The sequence below is a fragment of the Miniopterus natalensis genome, chromosome 5, assembly GCF_054644295.1.
Source record: "Miniopterus natalensis isolate mMinNat1 chromosome 5, mMinNat1.hap1, whole genome shotgun sequence".
Classification (NCBI taxonomy): Eukaryota; Metazoa; Chordata; class Mammalia; order Chiroptera; family Miniopteridae; genus Miniopterus; species Miniopterus natalensis.
The window spans coordinates 36,071,020-36,089,370 of record NC_142085.1 but is presented as its reverse complement, the minus strand read 5'-3'; the positions used below and the strand labels follow the sequence as shown (position 1 = coordinate 36,089,370).

The 18,351-nt window shown below is 35.8% G+C and overlaps 1 protein-coding gene across 2 annotated transcripts in view; it reads right to left on the bottom strand.

The window, feature by feature from the left end:
- The window catches only part of MYO6 (myosin VI), a 75,735-nt gene that overhangs the window by 19,135 nt on the left and 38,249 nt on the right, over window positions 1-18,351 (bottom strand). For both annotated transcript variants that reach the window (XM_016207366.2, XM_087817479.1), the window contains exons 15-27: window positions 17,896-18,023; window positions 16,741-16,836; window positions 16,264-16,437; window positions 13,070-13,108; window positions 11,677-11,770; window positions 10,134-10,264; window positions 9,959-10,036; window positions 8,528-8,657; window positions 6,667-6,757; window positions 5,748-5,898; window positions 3,988-4,196; window positions 2,834-2,912; window positions 1,773-1,933 (exon numbers count right to left, since the gene is read on the bottom strand). In XM_016207366.2, coding sequence (XP_016062852.2) covers window positions 1,773-1,933; window positions 2,834-2,912; window positions 3,988-4,196; window positions 5,748-5,898; window positions 6,667-6,757; window positions 8,528-8,657; window positions 9,959-10,036; window positions 10,134-10,264; window positions 11,677-11,770; window positions 13,070-13,108; window positions 16,264-16,437; window positions 16,741-16,836; window positions 17,896-18,023 — 1,561 coding nt within the window. The remainder of the gene's footprint in view (window positions 1-1,772; window positions 1,934-2,833; window positions 2,913-3,987; window positions 4,197-5,747; window positions 5,899-6,666; window positions 6,758-8,527; window positions 8,658-9,958; window positions 10,037-10,133; window positions 10,265-11,676; window positions 11,771-13,069; window positions 13,109-16,263; window positions 16,438-16,740; window positions 16,837-17,895; window positions 18,024-18,351) is intronic.

Below are 18,351 nucleotides of genomic sequence, written 5' to 3'. Positions count from 1 at the left end.
TGGTCAGTGAAAACTTCCTGGAAGAGGGGCTTACAGACAGGACTTCAGTGGGCATTCCAGAGGAGGGGACAGCATCTCTAGGCCTGTCCCACTGGAGAACTAACACGAACTCTTCCTCCTTCCAACCTGTTATAACTGGTTGAAGAGCTCCTAATTAGTTAGTAGTGGTCCCATTACCTAGCTAATTCTTCTTAACTTAAATCACAGGTAACTTGTCATTTATATCAAAGGTCCTAAATGGTCCACTCTTTCTCTGAGACCACTGGCTTTGGAAGAAGTATATCTTTCTGAAGATGGGAAGCAGTCCACATATGAACCAGTATCTTACACAAAGAACATGGAAGGACAGTGGATATGGCTGAATGTTTCAAAAGCTCACAGATAAAGCTTGACCATGAATACCAATAACGACTTCATTAATGAGTCCTTTAGAAATGATTTTCAGCCACACTAAAGCCAGCTCTGACCACTGCCGTATGTCCTCACACATCAGGGATGGCAGCTGTAAGAGCTTGTTTTGTTTAGGAGCCTGGACAGCCCACTAGTCAGTTATACACAGACTCCTGGCCATGCAAACATAACACAGGTGGGAGGAACAGAACAGCAGCTAAGCTAAGTCTGCAGGTACAAAAGCCATAAATGGGTGGCAATATTTTAATTACAGTGAAATGTTAATAAAGAGCCCAAGTATTGGCCTTAAACCCAACAGCTTAAAAATTATTATAATACCTATGTTTGATAGGTCTATTCAGTTTATTTAAATATAATATACTTTCATATACAATTCAGGCCCCAGAACTCCCTAATATAATCACTTACTAGAAAAAGTGTGAAGGCAACTTAACATACCCCATTCCTTCCCTATCTTGTTTTCAGCTAAATAAAATCTAAGCACTACCTGATAATATAAACCAAGTTTTTCCTTTCACAAGGAATAGCAACATCTACTGGTTGTATTTTAATTATATTTTGTTATAAACAGTGCTCTAACATTCTGAAAAGCATATTTACATATATGAATGTGCCTCACAATATATACCTACATATAAAGGAACTCCTCAAACTAGTTTTGCTCTGTTTTACAAATTATCAAAATAACTAATGTTTCCACACTCTAAATTTAAAATAAATCTATTATATTAAAACCTTCCTGAAACTTTCAATAAGGACTTCCATATTCTTCCACATGCCAATAAAATATAGTATTTAGAGATAATTCAGAAACCTGAGGAGCCAAAATATTTCAATGTGATTAACATTCCTTCTTGGAAATCTATTTATTCTGCAACATACGGTGTGTGCGCGTAAAATTTCTCCTCTTTTCAAATGTTAGGATATGTTATTGTTTTTTTAATTTGAATTAGGAAAATAATAAATCCCAACCTAATATATATTCAACTGGATTATGATATATTGACTGATTTCTATTCCAGTATTTAATGACAGATATTTAGAAATTAAACGTCTAGGATAAATTAGATGTATAAAGATACAATACTCTTTAGCAATTTCAGAATAAAAAGTTGAGATGCTTTCTTAAAATACTCATGAACTGAAATATCAGCTTTATTTCAACAGTTTAATTATTATTAAAATGAATTTGTGTCATTCACTTGAGTATAAGGATGGACACAAATAAGTTTTAAATTATTTACTTAAAATGTATCAGTACCTAAGGAATATGGTTTTCTCCTATTCCCTTCAGGCTGAAATGAAGGCACAGAGGTAAAGACAGTGGAGAGCGCGCTACACCCCACCCAGCGGCCCTGTACCTCCGGAGCGCCAGGTCCGCCTGGGCCTCGTCACTGATGAGCTCCGCTTCACTCTGGGCGATCCTCAGGGCCAGCTCCCGGTCCCGGCGCTCCTGCTCCAGAACCACCTGCTGCTGGGACTCTTCCTCCCGCTGTCGGGCCAACTGCTCCTCCACTTCAGCCTGCCACAGACGGAAAACCATTTCACCACAGTGTCCCCACATGTTCCCTTGATCATTCCTGTTACTACTTAAAATTGTTCCAGACAAGTTCTTTACTAAGGAATATATCTTGTTTAACCAGAATCTCTTCAGTCTCTATTCTCTTCTATGTTATGATTTATTTATACTTGCTCTTTCCAAATCCAAGAAAGGTAGAGAACCCATAGTTCCACCATTCTATAATTATGAGTGTCCCAAACATCACGAGTATCCCAGGTATCACATTAACACCAACACCAGACGAGCAGATGTGAGGAATTTAAAGTGTTGGTTGTACTAAAAATAAATTAATAAAGCCAAGAAACTCAAATACATGATCAATTATTCTCAGACATGGACTTTTTAAAAATGGAGGTGAGGAGAGAATCTGATCCTAACCTCTTACTACTAGTATCTACAAAGTTATAAAATAACATTTTATAGTTTAATTGGAGGAGTATATTCTAAAATTATGTTTTAAGTAAATGTTCATCTGGCTTTCCCCTAGGTATAATGATAATAAAAAACTAGTACTTATTGAACTGAGGGATGTTCAAAATGCTTTAACATGTGCTAACTAGTTTGATGCTCACAACTATTATTTACGCACATTCCACACAGAGAAAACTGTGGCCCACAGTCACTCGCTGTGACTTGTGCGATGTCATAATTTCTGTCAGTGGCAGAGGCTGGACTGGAACTCACTTCCCTAACTCCGAAGTCCCTTCCCATAACCATTTCAGAAGCTGCTTTGCATCTCAGGGATAAACCAATGACAGCTTATCCAGCAAGTCAAGAGCTTGCTCCCACTTCTTTTGTGTGATAATTTTGTAGATTCTATTTTGATAGACATTCAGGTTCAACTGTCTCATCGATACACACCTGAATACGCTTTTCATCGTCCTCCCTTTTTTTTCTCTCTTCTTCCTCTTGTTTTCTCTTTGCTTCCATCTCAAGTTTCCTAACAAAAAATGGAAAATTCATCAAAAATTTAAGAGAAAATAAGGAATCCTTCAGAAGGCACTTTAAACTATTAACCAAAGAAGGTTACAGAATGGGGACTCACATTAACCTCCTGACCATATACATTATCAACTTTTTTTTTTTTAAATCTAACTCTACCGACAATAGTTCTTCTGAAACAAAACAATTATAATTACGTTGCATAGCCTTGAACATCTCTAGATTAACTTGGTTATACAGCCTAGTTGCAAGGTCCCGATTACATGTGCTTCCCTTGACTCCTTCTCCAACTCAACAGCTCTTGTATTGCTTCTATCTACCCGATTATGCAAATCTTTCAAAATGCTACCATTTTTAAAACTCCAGAAAAGCAGAAGTGCCTTTTTTCTATATTATTAAACAATACACAAGTGCTCGGCCAGGCGTGGCTCAGCAGATGAGCGTTGACCTGGGATCCAGGCGATTGGGTTCGATTCCTGGTCAGGGCACATGCCCCAGTTGTGGGCTCAATCAATGACTCTCTCATCATTGATGTTTCTATCTCTCCCTCCCTCTCCTTTCCTCTCTCTGAAATCAATAAAGATATATTTTTAAAAAACAAAAAACAAACAAACAAAAAAAAAACGATACACAAGTTACTCCTTTAAAAAGAAGTTAAGAAATCCTCAGGTGTAAGAATCTAACCAAATTCAGGTTATGGTCAAAATCACTTTATGTAATTATTAAAAAATGGGTTTTTCTCCATTTCCAAACTTATTCTAAAATCACAGTCACGCGAGCTGCATAACAACATCCTGGTCAGCAACGAAGGGCACACACAACGGCGTTCGGCCACCCAGGCCGGGCGGTGGGGCTCATGCGTCCAGGTCTGCGTCAGCTCACTCCACGACGTTCACACAACATGGAATCACCTAACGACACCCTTCTCAGAACGGACCCCATCGTAAAGCAGCACGTGGCTGCAGTATTTTAAAATAAACACGGACTTTTCAAAATAAGACTATGTATCAACCAGCACCGAGAAGTCCCTCTTCTGCTAGCATCTCATTCAAACCAACGGCACGGGGCCTTACATCCGCCTTTCCTCCTCCTCCTTCCTCCGACGCTGCTCGTCTTCCTCGCGCCTTTTCCTCTCCTTTTCCATTTCTTCTTGAATACGCCTCAGCCGTTCGGCTTCCTCCTCCTGCTGCTTCTTCTTCTGTAGAGCACTGAGCAGCTCCTCCGAGCTTCTGACCAGCGCGTCGTACTCCCTCTGGATCTGCTCCCTGGTCATCAGAGTGGACTTCAAAAGAGTAACAAACACATTCCTGAAAGGCTCTCTCTCCTGTTGCGCAACAACGCGAATACACTGAATGCTACCGAACGGCACATTTTAACATGGTGAAGATGGTAAATTTAATGCTAGGTGCCCTTACAATACAAGACAAAAACAAACGTGTACGTGCAGAGCAAAGACTGGAAAAGTTGGCAAGCAATGAGCCCATTACCTTTAGTATACTATTTGCGCATTTAAAAGTTATCTTTGCACACAAATATCTAAATCTACTTCCTATTAATCAAGTATCTAAAGGGGTATGATGGACAAAATAATATACTGTAGTTAAAAATTGTTTTTTAAGGAATGGCTAATTTTGCCAGAGTTTAGGTTCAAATAGTACCTAAGGAATATTTAAGAAATTATTAAATACATCCACAATTGTTGGATGATTTTCCTAAGTGAGCCTCCAGAAAATGTGGCTTGGCTGATTTTGATTGATGAGCACCACATAAGCAGGGACGGACGGCTCTTCACAGATTTGTAAAAATTAGGTTAAGCTCATCCAAAGCGTTTTCATTCTTCTCCTGATCTTCTTTCCCCATTCTGTCTCTGAGACTGACCACTGTCTACATGAAATATCTGCAGGAAATATAAAAGCCTCGCTTTAAGGTATTCTATCCCACACCATTGCAAACTCATTGAAGTCAATGAGAAAACAGTAAGACCCTAAAATATGAAAAGATATGAAGAAACAGATGGAATATAATTACAAGCATATAGAAAAAAATTCCAATCCCACTGGTAATCAAATAAATAAAAATCAATACAAAAAAATGGCCCCCTTTTTTTTCCAACAAATTTTGGGGGGAATTAAATGCTATTTTCGTAACAGTTAAGCAATTTATGATAGAGCCTGTATGAAGATAATATAATTATAGGAACATGGCATGTGGCATAATGAGAGGGACAGCAAACTAAATGTACATTAGGATAAAAACGATGCAAAAATATGCATATAAAGTAAGACAGGAAGGGAAATACACAACAGTAAAACAGTTAAATGTGTTAGTTTGGTAAGGGTTTCTTGGTGATTTCCTCGAAATTTTTAATATTACATTACTTTTATAATTTAGAAATTAGTTTCTGAAAGTAGAAAAACATGGAACAAAATAACTTGCATTAATCCTCTCAGTAATGATTATGCAAAAGTTTACCAAAAGAGCATTTAGCTACTATTTAAAATAGTAAATAGTAACTAAATACAATAGTATTTTAGTAACAATGAACAATAAATAGTATTTCAGATACTATTTGGGAGGTGTGTGTGGGGGGGATCTTTCCTAGCAACAGAGGGAAGCACGTAACTGTGTTCTTTTTAAATTTTTGCTATGAAAACTTCCAAACCATTAGGGGGAGTAATATAACGAGCATCCCTTGTCATCACTGGGGCTCAACATTTGTAACTCTTTGTATCCTTACAAAATAAGGGCATTTTCCTATACAATTTCAACACCAATATCAAAATATATTGAATTATTTCTAAAAGTCAAAGTCGTTCGGATTAACATTACATACCTTGATTTTGGCCATTAAAGCATCAATAGAAATCTCAAGGTCCTTGACCTGTTTATTGACCTCCGGCTTTCCATCCTTCAGGGCATTTACTACTTCATTAAACTTATCAAGCCGTTTCTTCAGCGTGCCGACCTTAACCAGGCCATCGATGCTGTAAAGATAATGCTTCATCAGTTTAATGTCACCATTTAATGCTACAGGTTGATTTCTCATTTTAATAACATGCTAAACATATTGTTAAACAGGATATTTTCTCCTGTTTTCATAGGATTTAGTAGTCTCTTTTTTAGATAACTTGTTGAGGGTGAAAAAAGAAATAGCCACATATGGGTATGTATGACACCGAGGCCTGTCAACAGGATTTTAGCCTTCTATAGTTACACTAAAAAATGTAAGAATTCAAATTAAAGAAGAACTTAAAAAGAGTTATCCTCAAAAGGTGTCAAAGATTAACAGTTATTCAGACCTCCAAGTTGAAAGAGTATTAATTAATAATAAAAGAAGCATATAATAAAGATTAAATGTACAATGAGACAATTCCTACAGATAATCCAGAAATTACAGTCAAAACATCAGTGAGATTTTTTAAAAACAATGTCAGTGGCATTTGTCAAGAAATTCAAGTCACTAAAATAATCAGAATAAAAGAGCCTCTTTCAACCTTTTATTTCAACCTTTTAATAGTGTCTACATTTTTGTGAGCTCCTCCAAATCCTTTTGTAGAATGAGGCTAGCAATGAAGTCATTAAATATCTAATTTCAAATAAATAATAGATAACAGAATAATATATCTTTTTACAAAGAACATGAGAAAAGAGAAAACTCTGAGTTTCCAAACTGCCCTTCAGTATGACATCATAGCCATTTTATATTTGGGTAACTGGGGTTTGTGGGATTCTTTGGACACTACTCATCTTACCGAGGTTTGTGTCTCCTTTTGCAAAGCCACATGCGAATAGTCTTTTGCATTTTAATGCAGGCTTCAGCGCGATATTTTATTTTGTTTTTCACTATGTGTAAGAGAAAAATATAATGATATAAAATTATTCAGTTTAAATCAGACATACGATAGTTTTAAAAACCGCTCACTTTCACAAAGCAGTTCTCAGGACACATGATCTCTTAACGAGTGTATTATACCAGACGTCAAAATCAGAAAGTTTAACATTTCTTTAATTCCATATACTTCTTAAAAGTCCACCATGTATACGACTAGATTTACATTTTAAATGTATTATTTCCTTATTATGCTACACTACTGCTTCCCAAACTGTCCTAGGCAATACTGCTCTATGAAATCTTAACAGGTATGTCCTGAAAAAAAGAATTCACCTGTTAAATGCATTTAGGAAAAGCTATATGCTACTTCTGGAGATTTATAACGAATGTACTGAGTGAAGCCTTTGAGAATCCTACCGTAAAGAAGCTCATTTAATATTTAACTTTAGCTACCCAGAAAGTCCTAGACTGTTCTGACTTTGGAACATTTTTTTAGAGCGTCTCTAACATCCTGCAAAGGTCCTGACTACTGGTTGCTGACTTCCCCAAGGCACAGCACAGTGCATGAGCAAATGGTGCGGTACAAATAATTTTAATACAACGTGTTGTCCATCAAGATGCAACCCACAAAGCTGAATGCACTGAACTACAGTGACAAATATGTTTATATTTCACTTGGAAAATGATGAGAAAAAGAGCTTCTGTCATCTTTTTTTATTATAGCTTTCTTTTTATCTATATTCATAACTGTCTAACAAACGACCTCAATAATCATCTTTGTTTGCATGGTTTCTTTTCATTAGGTCAAAGGAATTTTGTTTTCCTATTAATACTGATGAACTTACTGCATCTTTTTCACGTATCTAGCACTGTTCCAGGTACTCTGGTGAGTATGCAGGGAGGGGAAATTATAAATTTAATCAAGTTACCAACAACAGTTCCCTACAATTTGAGGTTTCCGTAGGCCCTCAGGTAACCCCAAAATCTCCTGCCTTTCACCCTTGTTTTGGGCCAGAGGTACGTAGTCTGTATGTGCTGGCCAGAAACAGTACAGTGTGTCAGAGAACAGAGACTGAGGGGGCAGAGGCAGAAGAGGCTGAAGGGAAAGCTGGAGCCCCACTTTATGTGATCTTGAAAGACATCCTAAAACTGCAGACTTGGCTCTCGTTAAAGAGAGTCGCAATAGAAGGCTTTAGTTTAGAGAGAGAACTCTGGGGACCCAGGAAAACCAACTTGGAGGCTACTATGCGAATGGAGCTGGGGCTCCACTAAGGCACTGGCAGTAAAGGGGGAAGAACACACAGTATTTGGAGGAGGAATCAACAGGCTCTGTTGACTGGCAAGTCTTCAGGGACCAGAAAGGAGGAGCCATTAAAATCTGGAAATGTTTGGTGTGCTGTACTGCTGATGCCACCCAGGTGGAAAGAGTTCTGGCTTAAGTCTGAGAGATTGGGGGATGGTGTGGGAAAGGTGAGGAGGGGGCGGGAGGGAGAAAAGATTCAAGAAGTGAGTTCTGTTTTGTTCAGGACACGATGAAATTCATTCTCCTATAAGACACTCAAATAAAGAAGTACCACATACACTCAAAAAAAGAAAGTCCACAAACACTAATTTATCACACACCACACACGAGGTACCACTTGAGGAACCAGGGAAACAAGGCGAGTGAGCGATGCGATCCCCGATGTCTGGCACTCACTGCTGAGACAACTTTATAACGCCCCACAGACCAACTCACTTCCAAAATATTGACAGATCTTGGTGGGAAAGAAAACACCTACATTTGATGACTGAGAGTGAGCACCACTGAACTTTCTTCCAGCGACTGCAGATAAGCCAGTGATTGACTCTCTTAACCAACTCTGCTAAATGGTCAGGGTCAGACTTCATAATCTGATCAAATTCTGCAAACTAGGAAACAAAATAATTTAGTATCAGTATCAAAAGGTAAATGGGCTAAAACACACAGAGACACAAAATAACTAGAACTCAAATCCAAAATCCAACTTGGATTAGTACTGCATGTTTTAAAAATTATTGCAGCACACTGGGTAAAAATCACTGTATCCCACTATAATGCATTGAGGATGTCACACCTATTAATTTAATGGCTTCTCATAATCAAGATTAAAGGTAACATGATGAGAATAAAGATCTGTGAACATATGCCTTGTGCTTTTAACATTGTCTCTAATTTTTTGGGACGCAAACAAGACCAAGTGCTTTCTCTGTCAGGCTATTAATTCTAAAGTATTACCATAGCCCTGGAGTAAGGTAAATGTTGAATTTATGAGAAATGTATATGATGACAGCTAAGCCAACAATAAATATTTATACAATCCGTTTTTTTTAAATTCTTTTTCTTTTATAGAAAATGGTATGGGTTCTGTAGTAAAAATAGTCACAGGAAAGTACATGCATTGCTAATTTATTACACAGACTTTATCTTATGCCCAAAAATATGAAATCAGATTTAGTATGATTAGTTTAGCCTTCAAGTCACCAGGGATATTAATGATTTTGCTAAGTCAAATAAGTATGGTTGAATATTATGTAATAACAAGCGTGTTTAAAATCATGAGGATAAAATTCAAGTAATATTAAAGTTAGAAATGGTGAAACTTAAACACATTGTGAACAGCACTTAGGAATTTCTGTATTATATTTACTTATGAAATATTCTTAACTTAGTCTTGTAACCTAGTACAAGAACCTATAAATACTAAAACTATGGGCTAGCCCAAGAAAATTGTGTTACATACAAAAGTATTTATATGCTCCCTGATTCTCGTGTTTGAGGGAAGTCAGCAGGAACTCCAGTCCAATCTCCTATACCTTGCACATCTATGAGACTCTAATAGAACTTTTTCTCCACACAAAGAAGATTCAAAAGTACTGTGTAATTTTTAATTAAGACTGAATCAATATGTTTTGAAAAGCTTTCAACTTGTTTAAAATGAAAGTGTCTTCTTGCTAACTCTTATTTAAACAAAAATTCCAATGGAACAATGCTCCGAGATTCCAATGCTTCCAAAGCTGAAAAGAACTGTAAAATCTGTGTGGAGTATTACGCTGTAAACATCCTACTATGTGCATGCTGTCAGTGGTCACATCAGTCAAGGATAACTCAAATCCTAAACACTCAGCAACATTCCCTGGCACCCAACTATTCATAGTCATCATGTTCAAGTTTAAAATAAAAAGGTATTTACCTTGCCAGGCCTAAAAAATACTTTTGTTAACCCAAACTTGTAGTCGACTTCATTTAAGCCCAAAGCTTTAAAAAGAGCCTGAAAAAGAAAAGTTAAAAAGTTGAATGACAACTGGTAATTGGTAAGAAAGACGTCATCTATAGCTAAGAAATTTCAACTGAGGTGGTATCCGTACCTTACAAAATAGTCTTGGATCTAATCTCGCAAGTTTGTCTGGCATGTACTTTTTATACATGTTGTAGAGTTCGTGAAAGGAGGCGCGTGATGGGAAACCGCCCTGCATCAAGTCCAAAACAGACACCATACCTAAATTCATAAACAGACACGTGTTATTGCTAATCACTGTACAGAAGTCAAAAAATAACTTGTGAATGATCAACTTTACATTGGAAGGGAATGTGGGTAGGAGCGAATTAAGACAAAGTTTTAGCACGTTTAAATGGTAATGGAGAGATCCAGCCCAAAGGAAATGGTTCACTATATATAATCAATATTGAAGATTCAGGAAAAGGTAGGAAGGGATGGATTCCAAAGAACTACAGTCCAACTAGGAAGAGGGGCACTTCTCACCTTCTTAGCGGGAGGGAGGGCAATGCAGGAGGTAGAAGTGTCTGGTAGCAGACAGGTGAAGCTTTGAGGGGCTTTTTTGTTAAGGGGTAAGGCTGTCCATTAGAGATTTGAGGAAAGCAGGATGGGTCTGACTAGTTTCCATGGAGAAACAGAATATGCTGACCAGGGACACCTGGCAGAGTGGGTCTGAGAGCCCTTTAAAGGTTAGTGATCATGAATTTATAATGGTGCCCATCTGTCATGCCTACCTTATCTATGCACATGAGGAGAAAGGGCAGAATTAGATTCATCAACAGCTAAAGTTTTGTGAGAAGGGTCAAAGGTAGATCCAGACTGGGGGCCTGAAGTTTTTACTACAGGAGGAGGCAGTTTAAGAAAAAGGTACATACATAATTACAAATTACAAAAGAATACAAAATCAGGTGCAGGCCTGTGGAAGGAGCCGTTTAAATGAGGGGTGCCGAAGCTTAAATGACCTTAGCCACCTCTGAGGGGAGAAACTAAGGAGTCAGAGAGGCAAAAGAGTTTAAGGAAGTGTCACAAGCCTGGGATGGATTAAAAGACGAGGGCTGATGCCTTGGGAATAAGGAGTTCACGTGGGGATAGAGGATGGGCACGGAGTAAAGGAAAAGCAGTGAGCCTGGTACCTAAGGCTTCTGTGATCGAGCAAAGTTAGAATGTGGCAGGTGAGAGGAAGTCATAGTTTAACCAAATGCATAAAAATTGCACAGAAGCCAAGGACAATGTGTTGCTTTTTGTTGCTGCTGTTGTTGTTTTACAAGCGGTGGCGTGGGAAACAAAAACACTCCTGACCCCTTTAGGCGGGGAACGAGAAATGAACTGCTGGGCTGAAAAGGCCATAGAAAAGCAACCCACTCGAGGGAGAGCTATAGGTTTGTAGAATTTTTATAAATTTTACTTTAATGATGTCAAATTGTTTTATTTCGTAATAAACTATATCCCAATATTGCTCAAATAATTGGGCAGCCATGCTTTTCTTATAATTAAAGGAAATACAAGATAAAAATCTTACTACACTTAAAAATCAAGGTAATTATAAGATATTTGAAAACACTGGACATATTAAATTGTTTTTGACCTTAGACTCCTGACACACACTGATATAGAGTATAAAAATATGAAAATACCTGAACATTGAAGTTGAGACAAAATTTGAGCACCTTCAAAGTCATGGCTTGTCATCTTTAAATTAGGTTTTATACAACGAATAAAGCTTGCTCCCTAGGAGAATAAAGGTACTTTGTAAGACAACACATACAGCATTCTCATTTTTCTATTTCTATGAATACAGCAACTTTCAGGGTCTGTTATCATTAATATATGAACTTCTTTTAAAATATTCACTAAGGTATATATACGTTAAATCACTACGTTTTACTCCTAAAACTAATATAATATTGTATGCCAACTCTACTTTCATAAAAATAAATATTTGGGTAAAGAAGATGTGGTACATATACAATGGAATACTACTCAGCCATAAGAAAAGAAGAAATATTGGCATTTGGGACAACATGGATGGATCTTGGGAATACTATGCTAAGCAAACGCTAAGAATCATATGATTTCATTAATATGCAGGATATAAAACTGAAACTCATGGACACAGACAACAGTGCAGTGGTCACCAGAGGGAAGGGGGGAGAGAGGGTAGTGAAGGGTAAAGGAGGCCAAATATATGATGACAGAAGATGATTTGACTTTGGGTGGTGGGCACACAATGACATCAAATTGTTTTATTAAAGTAAATATCAGATAAAAATCTTACTATACTTAAAAATCAAGATAATTGTAAAATATTTGAAAACACTGGACATATTAAATTGTATTTCAGCTTAGGCTCCTGACACTGATACAGATTATAAAAATATGAAAATACCTGACCACTAAAGTTGAAACGAAATTTGATACACCATGTATCATGGAAATGTACACTTGAGACCTATATGATCTTATTAACCAATGTCACCCCAATAAAATCAATTTAAAAGTTTTTAATTTAAAAAAATAACTAAATTTTTTAAATAAAAGTAATCAGTAAGGAACTGAAAACTTAGCATACTTTTATAACTTAAAGCTTAGAATAAATTTCTGCATTATGCACTAATAATATTAGAAAAATACATTTTTGAGTGCCAAAAAATTGTTATTGTAAAAAAGTCTTCACTGTGAAATATTTTAACATATTTAAACAATATATTATCTGTAACCCTAAAAAAATACACTTTCCTTCTCCATAGTAACGAATTATTTTCACTTTTCTCAAACTACAGGATGATCTTAACAACATCCAGAGAATTCTATATATTTATAAAATAATTTGACTTTACATACATATTTAACCTTTATTCAGAATACACTTAACCAAAATGACAACTATTTTAAAAAACATTCTTTTTAATGAGGGAATTTGGTTTAAAATGAATTTCTAATTATTCCAGATTTACTCTGCTGATTTGAGTAAATATTAATAATAGTTTAAGACGACCATTTAAAAACTGTTTTTTTAAGTGTACTCACAGTACTTCGAAGTTTATCCAGAAGCAAATTTAACTGTGTCTGTAAAAGAAACAAAACACTTTTTTTCCCCAAAAAGCAATAACACACATTGTCACAAGTTAATATTAGCTCTTCGACATAAGAATAAAGTAACATGCAATAACACAGATATATAGCACATCATAATTTAACAGCTGCTGGTACACAAGCTCTTTGACAGTAACATGCAAAATGCATGGCTAGTATAATGCCAAGGACAATAACTTATTTTACTTATACAGAACTTGTATAATTAGGAGACTGAAAATTAGCAATACTAAAAATCATACATGTGCACGTGCAGGTGGGGTGGGCGAGGAAAGTGTACAGGCAATAAAGAAAGTGAATGAAAATGCTAGGGACGCACTCAGGGATCAGCAGAGCAGTGTCAGTATGAGGCAAGGTGGTGTAGTTTATGTCACACTCCATTAAGAATGAAGGCGTGTTTAAAATATATGCTAATGGTATGTATTTAGATTGTTTTATGTAACACTTCTAAATGATCCTGCCTAGCTATAGAAACCCTCCTTACTATTTTAAAGCATTTCACATCTCAATTATTTTTAAAAGCTTGGATAGTTTTCTCCAAAACTAATCAACAATGAGCACTACAAGTTACTATGCTTTCCTGTCTTTAATAATATTAAGTGTTACAATTTACTCTCATTCAGTACTAATTTAATTCGTATATTTGCTTTACTACTCTGCAAAGTAAATTGATTATATCAATTCTTATATTGATTTTATACTAAGATGTTTACTATACTGCTCATGAAAGATAAATTAAGATAATATTTCTTAAATTAACATACTGGATCAATCACAGCTATATTTAATAATAACAACAAGTATACTTCACTGAATGCTTTCTATGAGTCAAGCACTGCTCAAAGCTTTTCATGGGCATTATCATGTTTAATCTGCACAGCAATTCTAATTAAGAATACAGCATTAAGCCTCACTTTACAGGTGAAAACATTCGCTAGTCATGGCAAAGCCAAGATTCCAACGTGGGGCCTAACACCAAAGTTCATTCTCTTACCAGTAACACTACAGTATACTTCAGACAGCATAGGCTTAAGACAGAATCATTCTGGACCATCACACGACTGAAAGGCAAGTAAGTATAAGAGCCACTAATTGGGAACGAAAACAATTGTCACAAAGTCCATTCTTCTTAATCCATAGACTAAGCACAGTCTTCTCAAAAACAATGGAAATAGAGTAAGTGAGAAGAGTAGAAACAGCAAAAATTAACTAACTGCATCTGAGAAAAGGGGGGAAAATGTCAAATATCAAAGAACAGCAGTCAAGGACCATAGGGCACAAGGGTAAACAGTCTTATATAACTCATGCTTTATTTTTATTTTTTATTTTAAAGCATACAAATATCCATGTATATAATGACAGAATAAGATTTCCATCAAAATGATTACTTTTACTAAAACACTAACTGTTAAAGGGTTATGTTTAAATAACCTGAAAATGTCACTTTTCAGTAGAAAACGTCTGGTTCTCAGCAACATTGGAGAACTGTAATGTTACTGCAAATGCTAGCCTGTTTTGTTTTTCATTGCCTCACATACCTTGAATTTAATTAAAGAACTATTCTATTATATTTAAAATTAAGAGTACTATTAATATTTCATTTCAAAGCATCTCATAAAAACATTTTAAATTTTATTAATAATGTCACTCAGTTACAGCTTTCAGCAATTTAATGCACAAAATATCTTACTGCATATAAGCAATTTTAAGGCATTTCAAGTCTCAACATAAAAAGAATACTTTAATCTAAAGAACTTTAAGAATGTTTTTGTTTTTATTTATATTGTATAAAATTTCAGGTATGTTCTTACCAGCAATACTACTATATTCCTACTACTACAGTAGGAAAACACTTAATGAATGATATTCACTTTATTAAATTAATGTTATATATCTATTCAGGAATTTAAGAATACCCAAATAAGAGAAAAAATATTGCTCAAGATAATTTAGAAACTCATAATTAATGAATAGAACTTATAACAAAGTTTAAAAATTTTTATTCAGTTACCTGAAAATGTATTATAAGCTTTCTCCTACAGTTATGTTTCAGCTTAAAAAAAAAATTCTAGCTTTATAAACATGACTTTATCAAGTTAGTTATCTACAGCCCATTTAATCCACCAGGGATTTCAGGAGGATACTGTTAGTATCACAGTATTCTGATACTTAAATATTATTTCTAATTACATCATTTTTTAATATTTAAGGTACACATAATGAAAAGCATATGTAGTTTTCTTGCAAACATAACAATACTTTATGGAAATTTATGTGAGAACTTAATTCTATTTCTTTGTTCTATGTGTTATAATCTTTTAGTCATTAAACTTTTAAATTATCTTTTTCTACACTAAACATTCAACAATTAGAACCAATTAGCATAGTAGTGTTCCATTTCTAAGACACGTCATGTGATAATTCCTTGTCGGACCTCAAAGAATAAATTCCTGATCCAAAACTAATAAAGCAAATGAAATGTTCTTCAATGTTAAGCAATTTGAAAGGTTTGCCACACAGAGCGCTTATCTTTTACAGCTTTTAAGAGCTTTAGTCAAATTTTAGCATAATATGCACACCCACAATGCACTGTGAGAGAAAACACACTGAAAATGAATTACAAACTGAACCGTTAACTTGAGACAGCCTCTTTTTAACACGGCAGCCACTCTATAAATAAGAGTCCATGAAGGTGATCATTTACCTGAAGCCCCTGGCTGTGCCTGCTTTCCTCCCAACTCAACTAGCGCTCTCTAGCCATCCCGAGCTGGACTACTCCAGCTAAAACCACACTGCTGAACAAGGAAGGAAACAGAAAACACATGGGAGAGAGAAGGTTGGATGGTCAACCAGACAGTAAGCAGAAGCAAGAACATTAGGAGAAGCAATCAGATATGTTAAGCACCAAGAAAGAAGACATTCATAAAATTACAAGAATTTCAGTATGTTCAATTACTACACTTATTTTATGGGTTTTTTTGCCAAAAATATCAACAATGCAGGGTCTGCTCTTGAACTTCATGGGATTTCTGACAGTGCCGACATTATCCACTGAAGAGCATAAAACAATATATTTTATTTTAAATGCAGTAAAAAAATTTTTCAAGTAACATATTTAATATAAATACCTTAAACTTGTTTCCCACACTGATGAAGCTAAGTTTTCCTGCTTTTTGTTTAGTGTCTTTGTTGTTATTTGTGGATGATTCAAATAATTCCCGTATAAACTTATCTCTGGATTCACATATTAAGGATTCAAGAGACATATGTAAAGCATCGTTATTTTTTTCCACAAACTGGGTCTGAAAAACAAAGCAAATAGAAATGATTCAATCCATCTTGTGATAATATCCCTTAACTAACACAGCACCATCCAACAGCACTCTCTGGAATGATAGAAATGTTCTGTATCTGTATTATACAATTCAGTCACCACCAGCCAATGTGCACACTGAACACACCAAGTAGAGCCAATATACTGAGGAAATAAATTTTATTTTTTAATTTAATTTAAAGTCAAATAGCAAGATGTGGCTACAGGTCACCATGCTGTACAAAGCAGCTGCAACATCAAATGGTTTTCTCCTGGTAGAAGGTATACTCACTGTTTCATAGCACACTGCCCCTGCGAAATGCCTGATGATGAAGCCTTCGTCATCTCTGATGTTTCTGTGAACTGCCAGCTTAGATTTTCTGGGAATCTAAAACAGTTATACATATATCAGTTCATTAAATGATCAAAAATATATTATGCAATTCTCTTTAGAAAACATGTGGGATGTAAAATACTTAAATTTCTAAAAGAAATTTTCACACTTAACACAATTATGCTGCTTTTTAAATACCTAGTAAACCTTAAAGTACCAGTGAAATCTAGCAAATATTTGTTTATAATCTCTAAGGAAAGAAAAAAGAGCCAGTCAGCTCTTTCTGGGCACAAAGAATTGTGCTTGCATTATCTCAGGTGACTATAGTTGAGTGTAAAGATGAATGCAGAATTAGGTGAACACAGGAAACACCAACAGCCACACAGTCCACCTTGTGGAGAACGGCCCTACTGTTTTTTGCCTCAAGGATTCACGCACAGGTCTATGACCCAACAGCAGTTCAGGGAACCAGGTCTTCCGGCCCTTTTAGAACTGTATTTCTCATCTATTTCTCTTGCTCTCTGTGTCTCTTTTTCCCTTCAGCTAATTCTTCTATTGCTTCAGCTTTTATGTCCCTCTCTGAGTATATTTTCCAATTTAAACTCCCTAGGAAAGAGCATTGGAATGAATTGGCTAATCACTAATACGAATTGCTTCCGCCAGTCCGACTGTGAGCCACGCGCTTTACTGCTGATCTCACAAATGTGCAGACAAGTAGTTGCTTGGGTCTCAGGTGCTGACCCCTGGAGCATGAGCAGGTCACATGATACGAAACAAAGCAACTGATGGCCACTTAGCTCAAAAGGGAGAACATAAAAACAGCAGGTAAATCTTACTGTACATTTTAGATGGGTGAAATGCATTTTCTGTCCAGCTAAAAGGGCGTTGATGAGATAGATCAATATCTTCAAATACACACACACACACACATATATTGTATATGTATAAATAAATTAAATGTCCATCTGTAGAAGGTGCCGTGCTGGATAAATTATAGTTGTTTCTCTAATCCCTACATGACCTATGATTCTAATCTAATCTAATCTAATCTCTAGCATATCTTTCTACAGGCTCCTCTTCATCAGAGTCTAAATTCCCGAATGGCCAACTCACAGTGAGTCGAAAATGATCCTTGTGCTTCTGGTGAACTGCGGATGTAAAGTGTTGATCACTTGGCTGTGGAAGGCGATTTTCTTCATCCAAAATATCCAATATTCCCACTAATTTTGCTTCAATTAAATCTATTTTTTAAAATTAAAAGATGGTGAGGTTAAGAACATTTTAAAGATGTGAATGAACAATTTACTAATCACAAATTACAAGGACTGGTCTGGAACCATGTAACAGATGATTCTAGAAGTATTCTCTCAGAAACTATAGAGAGCAGGTAAATTTTACTTCAAATCTGTCAATTTGTTAGAAAGTAACATCATATATTTAATATAGTTTTTAGAAAAACAACTCCTTAAAGAACGTGACTAATACAACCACTCTGTTTGCAAGTGAGAAGATGCTAAGGAGCCAGAAAGACTTCCTCTTCCAGGGACATCTACATGTTCAAAATAAAGT